The following is a 19032-nucleotide window of genomic DNA, read 5'->3' as shown; positions in this document are numbered from 1 at the left end:
AAGGGCAAACATAAAGAGGAAGCACCTTTAAAATGATCAGTGGACTTTGCTCCTGATTTAGGAATTTTGGCTTGGAAGTGCCTAAGATGTTATAGTTACACTTCAGGATCATTTTGATTCACAGGTTTCCTAGATGGCTTGGGATTAATTTAGATATAGGTCTTACCAGATGGGTGGTGAAACTTCACTGATTCTAAACCTGTGTATATACTTAAGAGGCAGTTTAGACATTCAGAGGCATGTATGCCTCTTCCTTTCACTTCTGTTCTTCATTGTGCTACTTAATACAGGTGCTGTTGAAACAGTGTTTGTCATAACCAGGTCAATGCCCATTAGCTTCCTACAGGACCTTCAAGGTCATCTTAATAAACTCCTGCATTCATTGTAGAAGATAGAGTTTCCATTCCAGCTGAGATTAATGGGGAGTGAGGAAAGATTGCAAAATTGAGTTTGCAAGTCTCATTACATCACAATTTGAAGTTAATGTCAGATGCAGGTTGAAAACTGCAAAGAACTTGCTCGTACAGATACATAGGAGATTTAATGGTGACTAGTTGGCCATGTTTTTCTGGAAGAAGGAAATGAACTGTTGTCTTCTACACCACACTAATCCTCAGCTAAGCATTTTGCTGAGATGCTTATTCCCATTTCTGTTCTTTACTGCAGTGTAAAAGTACTAAAGTTACATTCTTCTGTTTCAATTCCATCAAATTCAATAGAATCTTTTCAGTCTTTTGTTCAGCTGTTGCATTGGCATATGCCTAAATTAAGGGGATCACTCCTGATAATGATTGATATAAAGGTACAAAAGAAAAGGGACTATATTTGCACGACATTATCTCAGCATTTTATATGAGAAAAAAGCTGTAGAGAATGAGAGAAAAGAGGAAGGTCTTTGCCGTCATCCCTATGAACTGGTCATAATTGAATTGTGAATGCATTATTCTTACAGAAAATGAGCAGTATTTTTTTGCTATCTTTCAGTACTGAACTATTGATCTTATGTTGATACCTTTGTAAGTTTAAAAGCTCAGCCTTAACAGTGTATTAGCTTTCTTTATCAGATAAGCTCTAAGAGTTATTTGCTGCTAAACCTAGATATGCATTTACTTATAAAGGCATACATTATTTTTTATTAAATGGTAATCAACGTACAAGATTTGCACTGGTCATACCTTGGTATGAAAGCTATCTAAAGGCCCCTGTTTTTCTTTTGCAGAACAGTCGTATCCCAAGTACCACATACAAATGTGTTCCAAAGTATTTGAGTTAGGTTTAATGCCGTTTATAGCACAAGAACTGTTTTTCGTATCAACTTACACTTTCTAATGTCAGTTGTATTTAAAATCTATTGTTTCTGTCCTTCCTAATGCTCAAAAAGAACTGACAAAAGGGAGGTAAGAATGTGGAGAGGCAGAACAGAAATATAAATTTATAAAAAAAGGAGTAAGAATGAAGGAAGGTGAGAGCGAGCAAAAATTTAAGAAATTATTGAAGTGCTTGTCACATCCTACAAAGTGTTAACTTCATTAACACTCTTAATAAAGCATACAATTTATTGCAATTTTGGGAAATTTGGGAAAGCTGCTGACATTAAGGTATTGTTTTATGACTTGCAAACACTTACCAGTAACATGTTTACTGCTAGTTGTTTCATAATTGCTCAGAATTGTTAATAGAGCGCCTCCCTCTGCAGTCATGAAGCATCATTGATATCTAATTATGCTATCTGAACACAAGCAAACTGAACACTGTGCTATTGTAGCATTTACAAAAAATGAAACATCAGTATGTGAAATACTTGCAATATTCTTAAATATTCTTTAAGTTGAGTGATTGTCTGACTTAGGAAAAAGGGTACCTTGTGCAAATTGATGCACGTGGGATTTGATTTACTGGATAGCTAAGTGCTTTCATGGGTTTATGTTTTCCACCTAAATTTCAATTTGAAGGCAAAGTCATATTTTTTATAACTTTTCTTTTTTGGTGGTGCCACCATCACTCCGTATGGTATTATACACTTAATAAATATTTGGAAAGTTTTCAGTACAAAATAGATTATTTTACCAAACATTTATACATGTACATATATATATATATATTTAATGTTTCAGCTCCATTTTTCTACCTTAGTGTGTACAGAGTTAGGCCCATGGCTATATAGTTTGTGTCTCTGAGGTCTCAAGGCTTTGTAGAGCCTTGAATCTCTGAAGTCTCAAGCCTTGCTGATTAGAAAAGCATCCAAAGCCCATCCGAGCTGTATCCTGTGATATGAAGTTGATTCCATTCTATTGATTCTCTCGATGGGAGTTACATCAACCTGCTCCACTACTCATTCTTGCTCCAATTAGTTATGACCACAGTAATTCTGTAAACTGCTCTTGTTTGGGTTCTACTCTTCAGCAAGTATACACATCACATATAAAAATGTCCCCACTTGAAGCTGCCAACAGGAGAGTTCTTAAAAAGACCTTTAAGCTTTTCTTCAATGTTTGAATTTTACAGACTAAAATATCGAGCCCACTCACCTTAAATAGACATAGGTATAGTTATTCTGTCCAGAATTTTTACATAATAAATGTATATTTCTTCCAGTTTATGTTGTAACCACTTTTTTTTTTTTTTTAAGTGAAATGCCTATAAGCACACCAAAGTATAAATGGATTTTAAACTGTCCCAGTATTCCCTGTGTCTAGTTGCCTTTTTTTCCAGTAGAATATTCTTTCCATTATTTTATAGGCGTTCATCCTTCTGGTCCTTCTTCCCAAATCTGGGAGAAGTCAATCCCTTCGATTTTTTTTTTTTATTTTATTTTCTTTTAATAAGCTATGTAGCCAATGGAAAGACATAGGGTATCTGCAGAGAATGATTTAAGCTTTCAGTGAACAGAATCATCCTCTGCACCCCTTATTCCACTGACCATAGGAGAATCCTAGGTTTATTACAGTTAGATGTGTGAGGTTACGTGGGATGAATCTGGTTCTAAATCCTAGGCTTTGACGTTTGCCAATAGGATGAAAGGCCAAACTATATCTTCTCAGTAGATTTTTCGTAATGTTTTGTGGCCAAAGAGCTATACAGGTGGCCTTATGGCTCACTCATTAAGCCTTATCCATGGTTTTTCTCTCACACATTAGAATCAGATATTTGAAAAATAGTGGTGTGTGCATCAGTTTGTACATTTTTGAAGCAGTATGCCATCGCTGTTATCTGTATTTGATTTAGACTTTGGAAAATCTCTTCTGCTGTCATTGTCTTGGTAGATTCCAAATTCCCATTACCAGAGTGTACTCTGTATAAAATGAAACAAATATGTTCTAATAGTCAAGGCAGAAATAAACCAAAACATAATTACTGATACATAGTGTAATGATCCTTCAGGAAGCATTACACATACCTGTTCCATGGTCCATCCTCCTTCTCTTTTTCTTCAGGATCTGGAAAGCTAAGGTAGATTCTGCAGATACTTCATTCTAATGATGTGATTTGTATTCACACAATGGAGCACCTTGAGGAGTAGGTGACATAAGTATTCTAATTTATTCAAAGGTAATTTGTTAATGTACTCATCTTCCTCTAAGTGGGGCATAAAGTTTTATGCTCTTCATTAGAGCCAAGACAACATACAAGATGTGCACCACCTGATTACTAACGGGAGTTTTTGAATACACTGGCTCATGTGAAATATATCCACATACAACTCATCATAAAAGAGTAAATGTTGTAAATACCGTTATGGGGCTCTGTTTTGCAGAATGTATTTGGGTATATCTGTAAAGCTGTGTGTATGTATGCAAGGATGTGTCTCAATAATGAGACTAGTAAGATTTCTGAGCTTCATTAGAGATCTTGTGAGTCTATGTGGGTCAGTTGTATAGTTATGTGTTGAAATCATATGGAAATATTTTGGTATTAATGATCACAAAGGATTTACAATCAGAAAAATACCGAAGAGTTTTCTCAAGATGACTAATATTTGATAACTAGAACGATAATGAAAGTATGGTCCCTGAAGGTTAGCTTTTATGCTGTAGTTACAGCATAAATTGGTGCAACATTTCTCAACAAGCAGCTTTCCGAACATAGACTGCAGTTACTTAGCTAAATAAACTATTTTAGTAGACAAACAGTCTCCCAAGAGTACATTAAGAAAGGTTTGTACTCACCTTGCTAGAACCAGTAAACTGTAATTGAGACTGTTAGGTTTGATTATGATCCAGATGTGAAATCTGTAGATGTGTTTTGCTGTCATAAATCCCCTAAAAGATCACCATGGATTACAATGTGAAACTTGGAAGAGTTCCAGTAAAATACTCCTTAAAACAGAAAGGAATATATGAGATTGTGTCTGTTAATGCACATACTTTATACAAATTGTTTCCTCACGAAGTATATTTTATATGATGGTTATGCATAGTATAACACTTTGGAATGTTGTTTGCTTCAGGTGTCTTGCTGGATTTTCTGGACAGTTTTGTGAAATAGAAGTTAATGAGTGTAATTCATCACCTTGTCTACATGGCTCAACCTGTGAAGATCATATCAATGGATACACTTGTAAATGTCAACAAGGTAACTGACGTCTGACAGAACAATCTTAAACAATGATAGTTTTGAATTACCAGTGTTACTACTGAGAAAACTGGTAAATCATATCAAGCTCTTTGTTTGTATATAACCTATGAAGTACAAAAATATTAACTATCTCTGTGACAAGCCTTTTGAATGAAATCTAAAGAGAATTAACTAGTCTAAAAAGCATGTCAGAAAGGCTTAAAACTAAAGCCAGCTCATTAAGTGAGTCTGAATAATTATCTAGAGCTAGGTTTATTATGTATGACCTTTACTAATGTAACTTACTGACCAAGCAGTCAAGTAGGCACTGTGTAGCGACAAGATAATGTAACTAGCTGCAGAATAAGATTGACTGAAAAGAAATTCTGAATATTTTAACTAACATTTATTATTATTGTTGTTTTTATTGTTGTTGTTGTCACACTTACCCATGCTTAGGTCTGCTGGCTGGGGTGAAAAATTTTCTGAACACTTATAAATAGAATGAAAACAAGCACTTTCTAGAAAAAGTGGGAGCTGCTTTCTTATGCTAACATAGATCAACTTAAACAGGTCTTGTGACTTAGGAAAGTATAAGGGGTTTAGTATTTATACAAAAACAAAGGTCACAATTAGTCTGCATTGTCACTCAATCACAAATTTAATCTGTTCAGGACTACTTACTGTCTCCTGTCATGTCTATTAATAAAGAGCCTTTTGTCAACATAAGTAGGGTATAAATAACTGCCTTGAAGCATACTGCTCCATAATTCAGTTACTCTTAATTTAAGAATTATACTGGTACCTACCTCCTGAAACTTTAGTTTTTCAGCTTAACTCTATTGTTTCCTATTGTACTGACCTTCAGTGCTGAATACTTTATTTGATGGTAATGATCCAAGATTTATTAGTGATTATTTTAGAGATTATTTAGATATATTCTGGAAGATAAATATGCTATTCACCCATGGTATCTTCATACATCTGATCTGTTTATTCTCTTTGTAATGAGGTATGTTTGCCTTGTTGGTTTCCATTTACAACCAGTAAGATCTTGCTAAGCTTTCCTGAAGTCAAGTGACATATACGTATTACAAAAAAATTTTTGCAGTCTTTCTAGCAATCCGTTCATTTAATTTTTACATAGATTTATATCCATGCTTGTTCTTCATTAAAAAGAAAGCACATAATGAATTGAATATTATAAGCAGCTGGGAAAAGCCTCATGATTGCTAGCCCTTGTTCTTGTGGGGGACTTCAACCTACCAGATGTGTGCTGGAAACACAATACAGCAGAGAGGAAACAGTCTAGGAGGTTCCTGGAGTGTGTGGCAGATAACTTCCTGACACAGCTGGTGAGTGAGCCAACTAGGGAACGTGCCCTGCTGGACCTCTTGTTCATGAACAGAGAAGGACTTGTGAGCGATGTGATGGCTGGAGGCCATCTTGGGCAGAGTGATCATGAAACAATAGAGTTTTTGATACTTGGAGAAGCGGCGAGGGGGGTCAGCAAAACTGCCACCTTAGACTTCCGGAGGGCAGACTTTGGCCTGTTTAGGAGACTGGTCAACAGAGTCCCTTGGGAGGCAGCCCTAATGGGCAAAGGAGTCCAGGAAGGCTGGACATTCTTCAAGGAGGAAGTCCTAAAGGCACAAGAGCAGGCTGTCCCCAGGTGCCGAAAGACGAGCCGGTGGGGAAGACCAGCCTGGCTGAATAGAGAGCTTTAGCTAGAATTCAGGAAAAAGAGGAGAGTCTACAACCTCTGGAAGAGGCAAGCAAGTCAAGAGGACTACAAAGGTGTAGCGAGGCTGTGCAGGGAGAAAATTAGAAGGGCCAAAGCTGAGCTAGAGCTCAATCTGGCTGCTGCTGTAAAAGACAACTAAAAATACTTCTTCAAATACATTAGCAGCAAAAGGAGAGCTAAGGAAAATCTCCAGCCCCTAGTAGATGGGGGAGGGAACACAGTGATCAAGGATGAGGAAAAGGCTGAGGTACTTAATGCCTTCTTTGCCTCTGTCTTTAATAGTAGGGCCAATTGTTCTCTGGGTACCCAGCCCCCCTGAGTTAGAGGATAGGGACGGGGACCAGAATGGAGCCCCCATAATCCAGGGGGAAATAGTTAGTGACCTGTTACACCACTTAGACATTCACAAGTCTATGGGGCCTGATGAGATCCACCCGAGAGTACTGAAGGAACTGGCAGATGTGCTCACTAAGCCCCTTTCCATCATTTACCAGCAGTCGTGGCTAACTGGGGAGGTCCCAGTTGACTGGAGATTAGCTAATGTGATGCCCATCTTCAAGAAGGACTGGAAGGAGGACCCAGGGAACTACAGGCCTGTCGGCCTGACCTCGGTACTGGGAAAGCTGATGGAGCAGATCATCTTGAGTGCCATCACACGGCATGTAGAGGATAACCAGGGGATCAAACCCAGCCAGCATGGGTTAGGAAAGGCAGGTCCTGCTTGACCAACCTGATCTCCTTCTACGACAAGGTGACCCACCTAATGGATGAGGGAAAGGCTGTGGATGTTGTCTACCTAGACTTCAGTAAAACCTTTGACACTGTTTCCCACAGCATTCTTCTGGAGAAACTGGCTGCTCATGGCTTGGAAGGGTGTACTCTTCGCTGGGTAAAGAACTGGCTGCATGGCCAGGCCCAAAGAGTGGTGGTGAATGGAGTTTACTCCAGTTGGTGGCCGGTCACAAGCGGTGTCCCCCAGGGCTCTGTGTTGGGGCCAGTCCTGTTTAATTTCTTTATCAATTATCTGGATGAAGGGATCGAGTGCACCGTCAGTAAGTTTGCAGATGACACCAAGTTGTGCGGGAGTGTTGATCTGCTTGAGGGGAAGAAGGCTCTACAGAGGGACCTGGACAGGCTGGATCAATGGCCTGGGGCCAATTGTATGAGGTTCAACAAGGCTAAGTGCCAGGTCCTGCACTTGGGCCACAGCAACCCCATGCAGTGCTACAGGCTTGGGGAAGAGTGCCTGGAAAGCTGCCTGGCAGAGAAGGACCTGGGGGTGTTGGTTCACAGCCACCTGAATGTGTGCCAGCAGTGTGCCCAGGTGGCCAAGAAGGCCAATGGCATCCTGGCTTGTATCAGAAACAGTGTGGCCAGCAGGACTAGGGAAGTGATCGTGCCCCTGTACTCGGCACTAGTGAGGCCGCACCTTGAATGCTGTGTTCAGTTTTGGGCCCCTCACTACAAGAGAGACATTGAGGTGCTGGAGTGTGTCCAAAGAAGGGCAACGAAGCTGGTGAAGAGGCTAGAGCAGAAGTCTTATGAGGAGCAGCTGAGGGAACTGGGGTTGTTTAGTCTGGAGAAAAGGAGGCTGAGGGGAGACCTTATTGTTCTCTACAACTACCTGAAAGGAGGTTGTAGCGAGGTGGGGGTCGATCTCTTCTCCCAGGTAACAAGTGATAGGACGAGAGGAAACAGCCTCAAGTTGCGCCAGGGGAGGTTTAGATAGGCTATTAGGAAATGTTACTTCACTGAAAGGGTTCTCAAGCATTGGAACAGGCTGTCCAGGGAAGTGGTTGAGTCAGCATTCCTGGAGGCATTTAAAAGACGTTTGGATGAGGTGCTTAGGGACATGGTATAGTGGTGGTCTTGGCAGTGTTAGGTTTACGGTTGGACTCGATCTTAAAGGTCTTTTCCAACCTGTGCGATCCTGTGATTCATAAAATAAAATAAAGTTGCCAGGCGACGGGAACCTCAATCCATCCCACTCCTACCAGTTTGATGCCAGTGCCAGCAATAGATGCCCAGAGCCTGGAGAAGGATCACAGGTCAGCAGGAGAGCACCTGAAGATCAGCACAAAGGAATTCCAGCCAGTCCAACCAGTAAGTCAGCTTCATCGGGGGCCCAACTTAAATGCTGCTATGCAAATGCACATAGCATGGAGAATAAACAAGAGGAGTTAGAGATGTGCGCACGCCTGCAGGGCTGTGATCTTATTGGCATCATGGAGGTGTGGTGGGATGGCTCCTGTGACTGGAGTGTTGGAAAGGAAGGTTATAGACTCTTCAGGAAGGACAGGCAGGGGAGACGAGGAGGGGGTGTTGCCCTTTATGTCAATGCCAGCTGGAGTGCGTGGACCTCCGCCTGGGTATGGATGAGGAGCCAACCAAGGGCTTATGGGTCAGGATTAAAGGGAGGGCAGAGACAGCTGACATTATACTGGGGGTCTGCTACAGGCCACCGGACCAGGAAGACCGAGTGGATGAGGCCCTCTATAGACAGATAGGAGCAGCCTCATGTTCACAAGCCCTGGTCCTCACGGGGTACTTCAACCACCCCGATATCTGTTGGAAGGACAACACAGCAGGGCATAAGCAATCCGGGAGGTTCCTGGAATGTGTTGATTATAACTTCCTTCTCGAAGTGATAGAGGAGCCAACGAGGAGACATGCTATGCTGGAGCTTGTTCTCACCAACAAAGAGGGGCTGGTGGGGAAAGTGAATCTCAAGGGCAGCCTTGGCTGCAGTGACCATGAAATGGTGGAGTTCAAGATCCTTAGGGCACCAAGGAGGGCGCACAGCAAGCTCACTACCCTGGACTTCAGGCGACCAGGCTTTGGCCTCTTCAGGGATCTGCTTGGTAGAGTACCACGGGATACAGCCCTAGAGGGAAGAGGGGCCCAGGAAAGCTGGTTAATATTCAAGGATCACCTCCTCCAAGCTCAGGAGCGATGCATCCCAACAAAGAGGAAGTCACGCAAAAACGCCAGAAGGCCTGCATGGATGAACAAGGAGCTCCTGGACAAACTCAGACACAAAAAGGAAGCCTACAGAGGGTAGAAACAAGGACAGGTGGCCTGGGAGGAATACAGAGAAATTGTCCAAGCAGCCAGGGATCAGGTTAGGAAAGCTAAAGGCCTGATAGAATTAAATCTGGCCAGGGACATCAAGGGCAACAAGAAAAGCTTCTATAGGTACATCAGTGATAAAAGGAAGACTAGGGAAAATGTGGGCTCTCTCTGGAAGGAAACTGCAGACCTGGTTACCCGGGATATGGAGAAGGCTGAGGTACTCAACAGCTTTTTTGCCTGAGTCTTCACCGGCAAGTGCTCAAGCCATACCACCCAAGTCGCAGAAGGCAAAGGCAGGAACTGGGAGAATGAAGAACTGCCCACTGTAGGAGAAGATCAGGTTCAAGACCATCTAAGGAACCTGAAGGTGCACAAGTCCATGGGACTTAATGAGATGCATCCGTGGGTCCTGAGGGAACTGGCAGATGAAGTTCCTAAGCCACTATCCATCATATTTGAGAAGTCGTGGCAGTCTGGTGAAGTTCCCACTGATTGGAAAAGGGGAAACATAACCCCCATTTTTAAAAAGGAAAAAAAGGAACACCTGGGGAACTACAGACCAGTAGTCTCACCTCAGTTCCTGGGAAGATCACAGAGCAGATCCTCCTGGAAACTATGCTAAGGCACATGAAAAATAAGGAGGTGATTGGTGACAGCCAACATGGCTTCACTAAGGGCAAATTGTGCCTGACAAATTTGGTGGCCTTCTATGACAGGGTTACAGCATTGGTGGATAAGAGAAGAGCAACTGATGTCATCTACCTGGACTTATGCAAAGCATTTGACACTGTTCTGGACGACATCCTTGTCTCTAAATTGGAGAGACATGGATTTGACAGATGCACCACTCGCTAGATAAGGAGTTGGCTGGATGGTCGCACTCAAAGAGTTGTGGTCAACGGCTCGATGTCTAAGTGGAGACCAGTGATGAGTGGCTTTCCTCAGAGGTTGGTATTGGGACCGGCGCTGTTTAACATCTTTGTCAATGACAAGGACAGTGGGACTGAGTGCACCCTCAGCAAGTTTGCTGATGATACCAAGCCACGTGGTGCAGTTGAAACACTTTGAAACACTGGAGGGAAGGGGAGCCATCCAGGACCTTGACAGGCTTGAGATTTGGGCCCGTGCAAACCTCATTAAGTTCACCAAGGACAAGTGCAAGGTCCTGCACATGGGTTAGGGCAATCCCAAGCACAAATACAGGCTGGGTGGAGAATGGATTGAGAGCAGCCTTGAGGAGAAGGACTTAGGGGTGTTAGTTGATGTGAAGCTCAGTACGACCCAGCAGTGTGCACTTCCAGCCCAGAAAGCCAACCATGTCCTGGGCTGCATCAAAAGAAGCATGACCAGCAGGTCGAGGGAGGTGAATCTAGGTGACTCCTACAAGGGCATGTAGTGATAGGACAAGGGGTAAGGGCTTTAAACTGAAAGAGGGTAGATTTAGATTAGATATAAGGAAGAAATTCTTCACTACGAGGGTGGTGAGACACTGGAACAGGTTGCTGTCGTGGTTTAGCTTCAGGTGGCAACTAAGCACCACACAGCTGCTCGCTCAGCCTCCCCCCCCTCCCTGGTGGGATGGGGGAGAGAATCGGAAGAGCAAAAATAGGAAAACTTGTGGGTTGAGATAAGAACAGTTTAATAACTGGGAAAAAGAGGAAAGAAAAAAATATATAAAATAATAATAATAATAATAATAATAATAATAATAATAATAATAATAATAATAATAAATTGTAATGAAAAGGAAAACAACAAAAGAGAGAGAGAGAAGAACAAATCCCAGGGGAAAAAAAACAAGTGATGCAACCGCTCACCGCCTGTCAGCCGACACCCAGCCAGTCCCCGAGCAGCGATCGCTACTTGCCAGCCAACTCCCCCCAGTTTATATACTCATATGGTATGGAATAGCCCTTTGGCCAGTTTGGATCAACTATCTTGGCTGTGACCTCTCCCAGCTTCTTGTGCACCTAGCAGAACATGGGAAGCTGAAAAGTCCTTGACTAGTGTAAACATTACTTAGCAACAACTAAAACATCGGTGTGTTACCAACATTATTCTCATCCTAAATCCAAAACACAGCACTATACCAGCTACTAGGAAGAAAATTAACTCTATCCCAGCTGAAACCAGGACAGTTGCCCAGAGAAGCTGTGGATGCCCCATCCCTGGAAGCGTTCAAGGCCAAGTTGGATGGGACTTTGAGCAACCTGGTCTAGTGGAAGGTGTCCCTGCCCATGGCAGGGGGGTTGGAACTAGATGATCTTTAAGGTCCTTTCCAACCCAAACCATTCTATGATTCTATGAAAATCAGATTTTATTTTACATATTTTTTTAATTCTGAAGTGTCCCTAGTGCCGTTTACAAAACTATACCTAACAGATTTTTTTTTAAAAAAAGTATGCAAGATACGGAAGCAAGAGTGTCTGTGTGTCTGTGTGCTTGTGCGTGTAATGAGAGTCAATATGGACAGTTTATTCATTTGCTTAATGAGTTCTGAGGAATTATACTCTAATACATAAGACTTAAATGGAAGTATCTTTGGCTTACTAGATCCTAATTAATTTTAGGCCTAACTTGCTGCCAGGTTAATACTGTTATAGCAACTTTTTTTTATGTCTAAGAGACTCAATAATCCAGAAAGACACTTTACTCCTGATGTATGAATCACTGAGTGAAAAAATTCTGGACTTTGCCATACAGAGGGTCAGAATTCATGATCACAACGGTCACTTCTGATCTTAAAAGGCTGAGTCATGACCTATCTTCAGTACTATATATCTTTTTTCCTCTCAGCAGAGTTACACAATGGAAATTCCACAGGGCTAAAACTGTATGCCTCCTCACTCTTCGTGGTACTGCATATGGCCATATACCACTTCACCAATACAGATGACTTAAAAACTTAAAAGATACAGGTTTTTTATCATTACAGTGCCTCACAGAGAATATATTGTCAAGTTCAAAATTTTTCTCTGTTTTTAAAGGTAGTAATACTTTAAATATATTTTAATATAGATATTTAAAAATTGCTTGCCAGCCAAGGACTGTCTGTAACTGCTGTCTCTATTCAAATGTACATGGAAATGCTTGATATAAGTAGAAGAAGCTTCTCTGGGGCCTTGGAACTCACTCCCGCTGCTAACATGTTTTAAACACCTTCCAACCCAAGTGTAAACTGCCCTTCTTTTATATTTCTTTTAATAATAGCATTCATTAGTAGGGGTGAAAGATCTCTACATTTCCCCACCAGGAAAAGACACAGTGAAGGAACCACATGCATTAGGTATATGCATCATGGCTACATATCTTCGTTTTTTAATTAATGTGATATTTTCAAATGTTATTTGAGTCTCTGAGACAGCTGAAGACAGGAGAAGGTTACAACTCAGAAAAGGATTGAATCTGGAGAGGCAGGGGAACCTTTGGGAGGAATAGCTTTTTGGAAAGTTGAACAACTGAAGAAAGGGATTAGAAGATAAAGAAAAAATATCTTCCAGAGACAGAAAATAGAAATGCTTGAAACAAATTTGCTTTTGTTGCAGGCTGCTACTATTCACATGTGATAGGTCTCAGATTTCTCTGCTAACCTTCACCTAAAGAAATATGGAGATGGGATTGAGCATTTTTGGGTCTGTAAAGACAACTATTGGAAAGAACTTTCCACAAGGCAGAAAGTCTGAGATACCCAGCAACAGATCCACAGTTGTAATTTAATGGAATGGAAAGGGGATAGTGGCAAGACAGAATTAGGAACAAGGCACATTGCAGCTTTTCAAAAACCTCCAGTGAACAAAATGAAGTGTGTGGTGACAGCATGTGATACCAGAAAGGGGAAATTATTTAGCTCTGATGAATCTATTCTGTAATGAATCATGAATTTTGTCAGCTATTGTCACAGTAGCAGGCCTCATACCCTTAGAATAATGGATGCATGTTCAGGATCTGTGGCTGCAGCTGCAGGCTGTTCAGGTGCAGAAGCAGCACAGAGAGATGTAAACTGTATTCTAACAGCATCTCAGACAGCTCAAAAGCAACAACAGCAGCCGTTGGAACTAATAGCAGCCTCACAGCTGAGGTCTTTAGCTGAGGCAGGCTGCACTTCTATCAGGGCAGCTAAAGCAGGATTGGAATGTAGCTGGTGGGTCCATTTGACACATGCTCTGAGGCAAATGCAAGACAGGGGCAACTAGATTTGTATCAGCTAAAGACTGCTGGGGTTTTTGGGCTGTGGGAGTTTGTTTGTTTGTTTGTTTGTAAATGGGAAAATTTAATTGGAGAAATAACAAATCTGTAGTGGGTGATGGGAATATCATGGCAGAAGGTCTGGTGTTCTTCAATAGCTAGCCACATTTTACAAAATTCTGACTTTGTATTTACCAAGCAAATGGGCTGCTTCCAGTTCAGCTTAGCCTCTGAGGAGCAAGGTCAAGACAGGCTCAAATTACATAATCTAAAACCCAGCTTCCAGATCAGTTTTTGGCCTCTAATTTATGGGTGTACTTAGTTGTAAAGGAGATTTTTAAGAAATGCGTATTAACAAAAATGCCAGTAATCTGAGTAGTGAAGTATAAGAAGATGCTATTCTGATGGTATTAAAAAAACCCAAACCTTTATTTGCTCAGAAATTGTCCTCCACATTGATCTGGTACACTAATGTCTCAGGGTTTCTCTTTTAAACTTTTTCCCTTTATTTTATGGTGTGTAACTGTGACTGTTCATCTATCTAAACCTCCAGTTTTCCTTCCCCAGTGTGGCAATAATGCACAAATTTAATGAAGAGGATAAAAAGGTCAAAAGTTAAGATAGGAAATTCTGTACTCTTTTAGTTTAAATTTTGGAAAAAATATGGCTTTGGTTGCACTATGCAGATCTGGAATGAGATAAGAGGTTTTCAGGGAACATTTAACCCTTGCCAGTTCTTATCCACAAGAGAGATGACAGTACAGATAATTCTGTAGGTAAAGGGCAACCCGTCAAGTCAGTTAATTCAGTAATGAAAGAATATATTCAGGTTTTACTCTTATTTACGTCTCTACAGAAATAGAAGTCAGCAAATACTAGCTTCCCTAACAGATGTTCAGTAAAGTATAACTGTAAAGTCCATATAGTTTGGGTTGTGTTTGTTTATTGTTAAACTATTCTTTTTTCTGCTTTGAGAAACCACAGCCCAAAACAGTTCATACCTATCCTGTACTATATATTTATATATATGTGAGGATTGATTATAGTTACCTATAGCTTTTTTTGATTGACACTCAATAAATGGATTTAGATTTTAATGGGTCTTGGTTTTGGTGTTTGGTTTGGTTTTTTTTCTGACAGGATGGGAAGGCCTTCATTGTGAGCTGGATGTTGATGAGTGCATATCCAACCCCTGCATACATGGCATCTGTGTTCAGAAGGACCCCAGCTTTGGTTATTCCTGTTTTTGCAAGCCTGGATTTGTGGTGAGATGCTGACAGTCTTTCTCCTCTTTCCCTTAACCTGAGTATTTGTTGGTGCACAGAAAATACTGTATGTGATCCCTTTCCTTTTTAACCTCACTCAGATAAAGCCCAGCCTTGCTGAAAAATACAATATTTTAGTAACTGTTCTTTGTTTATTTTGTTTGTTTGTTTTACGAGCAGGAGCTCTAGTATTCCAGAGAAATAGTTACCTAATATCCACAAAAAGCAGAAAAGTGTGAGTGTATATAATGGCTTTTTCAGTCATCAGAGTACATTAGTATTTTTAAACACTAATTAAATTTTTTTTATGTACCAATTAATATTTTTATTTTACATACCAATTAATATTTTTACATAATAAGATAACTCATACTTGGAACTATTGCATACAGACAGATATTTTGAAAACAAGTTCCCTGAAACAAAATCAAACAATTCCTTTGAATGCTTGACCCTGTGGGCTTTGGTCCTATGTTTTATTCTCTCTGTTTAACATACCAAAAGAATCCTTTGACAGTGGCTAAATGCCAATGCTGTATTCATTTAAGGTTGAAATTTCCATGCCGCCACCACCTTTTTATGCCAGTTCTTTATGTAGTTGAAGACATGCAGTTGGTACCTACAATTTGAGCTCATGCTTTACGTCATCACACTTCAGGTTTAACTTAATAGTATCATTTAATAGTTTGGGGTTAGTAAGAAGGAGAGGAAGGAGTGCATGGTTTTTTTAATTTTTTTTTTTTACTTCAGTAATTCTTATCTCTACAACTCCAAGCTTGAAATTGTTATTTGAATGCCTATTCTTTATAAATGATGACAGTTATGCTTATTTTAATATCTATGCACCATTTATTTGGTGTATTTACATCTGTAAATAGAAGGAACAGATTATTGCAAGTAAGATTCAGATTTACCTTCATAGATTCTGTGCAACAAAGTCAAGAAAGAAATGAGTAACTTCTCAGGCATTCGCCAGTTTCAGGGCTTCTTTTCACAGCAGCAGATTCTCATTTATAGTCAACAAGGGAAAAACTAACCAAGAAATAAAACGGAAAAAAAAGTTTTTCTAAAAAGTGAAAAAAACTTCTGTCTTCAGTTCTTGTCAGGCACCATATTAATCTCTGTCCCATGCCCATTCTCTCAAGGGGATCCTCAGTACAGCTGGGGATGCTAGCACATGTCAAGGAGCACAAGTGTCAAGCGGGCTGCTCCACAAGGGAAGGCAGGCCAGGAGCCAAGGATAGCAGCGAGGTAGGCAGGGGCATTACGTTACAGGCAAGGTGCGGAGTACCACAGTACCCACACAAGGACAGCAAAGCAAGACCAGTGATGGTGGTAACCATCCAAAAAGTTCTTCCAAAAGTCCAGGTACTGCCAGGAAAGTCCATGATCACATGGCAGATCTAAGGTTAAGCCAGGAAGTCAAGGCAGCAAGGCAAGGTCAGGATCAACAAAGTACTGGGCTTACTATAGCAGGGTTTAGCTTTATTGTAAGCTCAGTCAAAGATCAAGGGCAAGATCCTGAGCTTAAATGCAGCTTCTGAGCTCAGGTATGGATGCCCCAGATGAGACATCTCAAACATCTTTTCACAGCTTAGCTCTTTTCACCGCAGGCTGATCTGAGGTTGCACAGCTGCACTGTATCAGAGCTGACCTTGAGCACAGGGAAATAAACCTGTGGGTGTGAAGGAAAAGTTTGCAGAGATGGATTGCAGAAAATTATGAGGCTGATCAAGGCCTTGACAATAGTATGTTCAAGTCTAAAATACCAGAAAACTGTTGTGTTAATGCTCTCATCACAGGACATTTTAAAGTCCTTCTTCACACCCCCCCCTAAACGTTCAGAGTGGAACTTGCAATTCTAATCAGACTTTATACCAAGTGCTCCATCATTAGTAGTAAATGAGGAAAGGTCTGTCTTCTTTGTATGGTATAAACATGGCACCAGATAATGGAAGCCTTTATAGGTTACCTTTATGGGTAACTGGAACTGCCATATTTTCAGGAAGTTTACATCCACTTCCAGAATAAGAGGTTATGAGTTCCCTGTGTCTGCATCCATATTGGCCGCAATCCAAAATGTGGAGAAAAGATTCAATGTAACCTCATTAACCTCAATATAACTGTAAGTTTTTCCTAGACTCAGAGGACTTCTTATATGTAAAACTAGCAGTGGGAAGGTGTCTCGTCCCACTCAGTGGCTTGCAAGATGGGTGAATCTTTTCGATTTCCTGATGGTTTCTGTACCGACAAAAGCCGATCTCTTCTCGGCAGAGCTGCATGGTCAGTAGAGTCATGACAATGACTCAGAGGAACAGTCTATCCCACTTCTGGTACCGACGAAGGCCGATCTCTGCTCAGCAGAGCCGCGTGGTCAGTAGAGTCACAACAATGACTCAGAGGAACAGGCTGGCCAGCAGCTTTATTAACTGGCGAATTCCACAAACAGACAAACTTAACGAACTGGCAAGCCCAACGAACGAACAAAGGCGATTTGGCAATGGAGCTATTTTCTGGGCAACCCGTCACAATTTATCCCAAACTTGCATATATTGGAAGAGTAGAGGGAGAGAGAAGCAAGAAAAGGAAAGGAAAAGAGAGGAGGAAAGAGAAAGAAAAAGTATCACCACCCTTGGATCCCGCGATGACGATGACAGACGTGGCAATCCTCCAGTGGTGGGCGCGCGCGCTCTTCCCTGTGGGGGGGCATGTCTTTTATAAGCTAATCCCTGCCTCCAGGTACGCCCCTTCAGGACTTACATGGTTCTTGTTCTAGAAAGTTCTCAATCTTCTGCGCAGGCGCTGGGGGAGGGAGGTGGTCACAAGGGGCCTCTTGGGCGGTTGCAAGCCCCTTCCTCAGATTAACTCTGTGTGACCTCTGGCCATAGATGGTAAAGTCCAGCGGAACCCGGAACTGCACATCCTCCGACGCACTCTGCACATCCCACACGTCCCGCTCCCACTCTCCCCCACCCTGTGCTCCCGACCTGCCATCGCCATGCAAATAGCGCCTCACCTCACCACAATGTTTGAGACATTAACTCTTTCAGTCTCTCACAGAAGGCATCCCTGGGTTTGCCTTTTTTTCTTGGCTAGGCCTCACTCCTTGTGTTAGTTTAAATGAGAAAAAATAGAATACCCCTGCATTCTAGATTTAGAGACTACCAGTTCCACCAACTTCTCCATTGTTCCTCCCCTATTTGCTTACAGTGCAGAATCATCATTCTGAGACCAGTAGGTTCTTTATTTATGTAAGATATCCCTGTAGAAATCCACACAGAAAGGATTGTGTGGAGGCAGAGATTTTCTCTAAAATAATAGAGGGAGGGTAAAGGTCAGTTTGAACGTGGTAGTGGATTCATATTTCACCCCAGCTCTGTAGTGTACAAATGCTAATGTGGCTGACTTCCACAAGTATTTTATCTTCTGTGAAGAAAACAGAGGGGAAATGAGGAAAATTATAAAACACTCATTCAAGTGGATTATTTGATTCTGTGAGCTGTCCCAAGTTCTCTCCTTCACACAGCAGCCAATGCTAGAGTTAACATTTGTCCTCTGGAGAACATAACACAAAGGCATTTTATTTTCACAGATAGTTTAAAATATTCAGTCTTTCAAATTGATGACAGAATGGTTTAGATACACCCATGTTCATGTCAGTCAAGTTCTTAATTTGTTTCAGCAAGTAAAGTAGCTTAGTAAGGTACTTTCAAGAAGATACTGGATAGCCCAATAGTTGAGGTTGGAAGGGACCTCAGGAGATCATGTAGTGCAACTTCCTGCTCAAAGCAGGGTCAGCTGCAGCAGGTTGCCCACAACCACATCCAATTGGGTTTTAAATGTCACCAAGGACAGACTGCACAGCCTCTCTGGGCAACCTGTTCCAGTGCTCAGTTACCCTCACAATGAAAAATTGTTTCCTTATATTCAGAAAGATTTTCCTGTAGCTCAGCTTTTGCCTATTGCCCCTTCTCCTGTCAGTGGGCACCACTGAGAATAGTCTATCTCTGTTTTCCTTATAGCCTCCTATCAGGTATTAATAAACATTGATGAGAACCCAGACCCTCAGCATTCTGTTTTCCAGCTCTCTCAGCCTCTCCATATGAGAGATGCCCCAGCCTTTAATCATCTCTTTTGGCCTTTTGCTGGTCTCTCTCCAGTAGCTCCCTGTGTCTCTTGTACTGGGAAGCCCAGAACTGGATGCAGTGTTCC

At 41.5% G+C, this 19032-nt stretch overlaps 1 protein-coding gene across 1 annotated transcript in view; it reads left to right on the top strand.

Moving 5' to 3' along the window:
• EYS (eyes shut homolog) overlaps nucleotides 1-19032 on the top strand; it is a 944771-nt gene that overhangs the window by 521099 nt on the left and 404640 nt on the right. The window contains 2 exon segments of the mRNA XM_072855247.1: nucleotides 4448-4572; nucleotides 14696-14820. Coding sequence (XP_072711348.1) covers nucleotides 4448-4572; nucleotides 14696-14820 — 250 coding nt within the window.

Source organism: Ciconia boyciana, chromosome 3 (genome assembly GCF_034638445.1).
Source record: "Ciconia boyciana chromosome 3, ASM3463844v1, whole genome shotgun sequence".
NCBI lineage: Eukaryota > Metazoa > Chordata > Aves > Ciconiiformes > Ciconiidae > Ciconia > Ciconia boyciana.
Note: the sequence above shows the minus strand (reverse complement) of the source record. Positions and strands in the feature narration are given on the sequence as shown.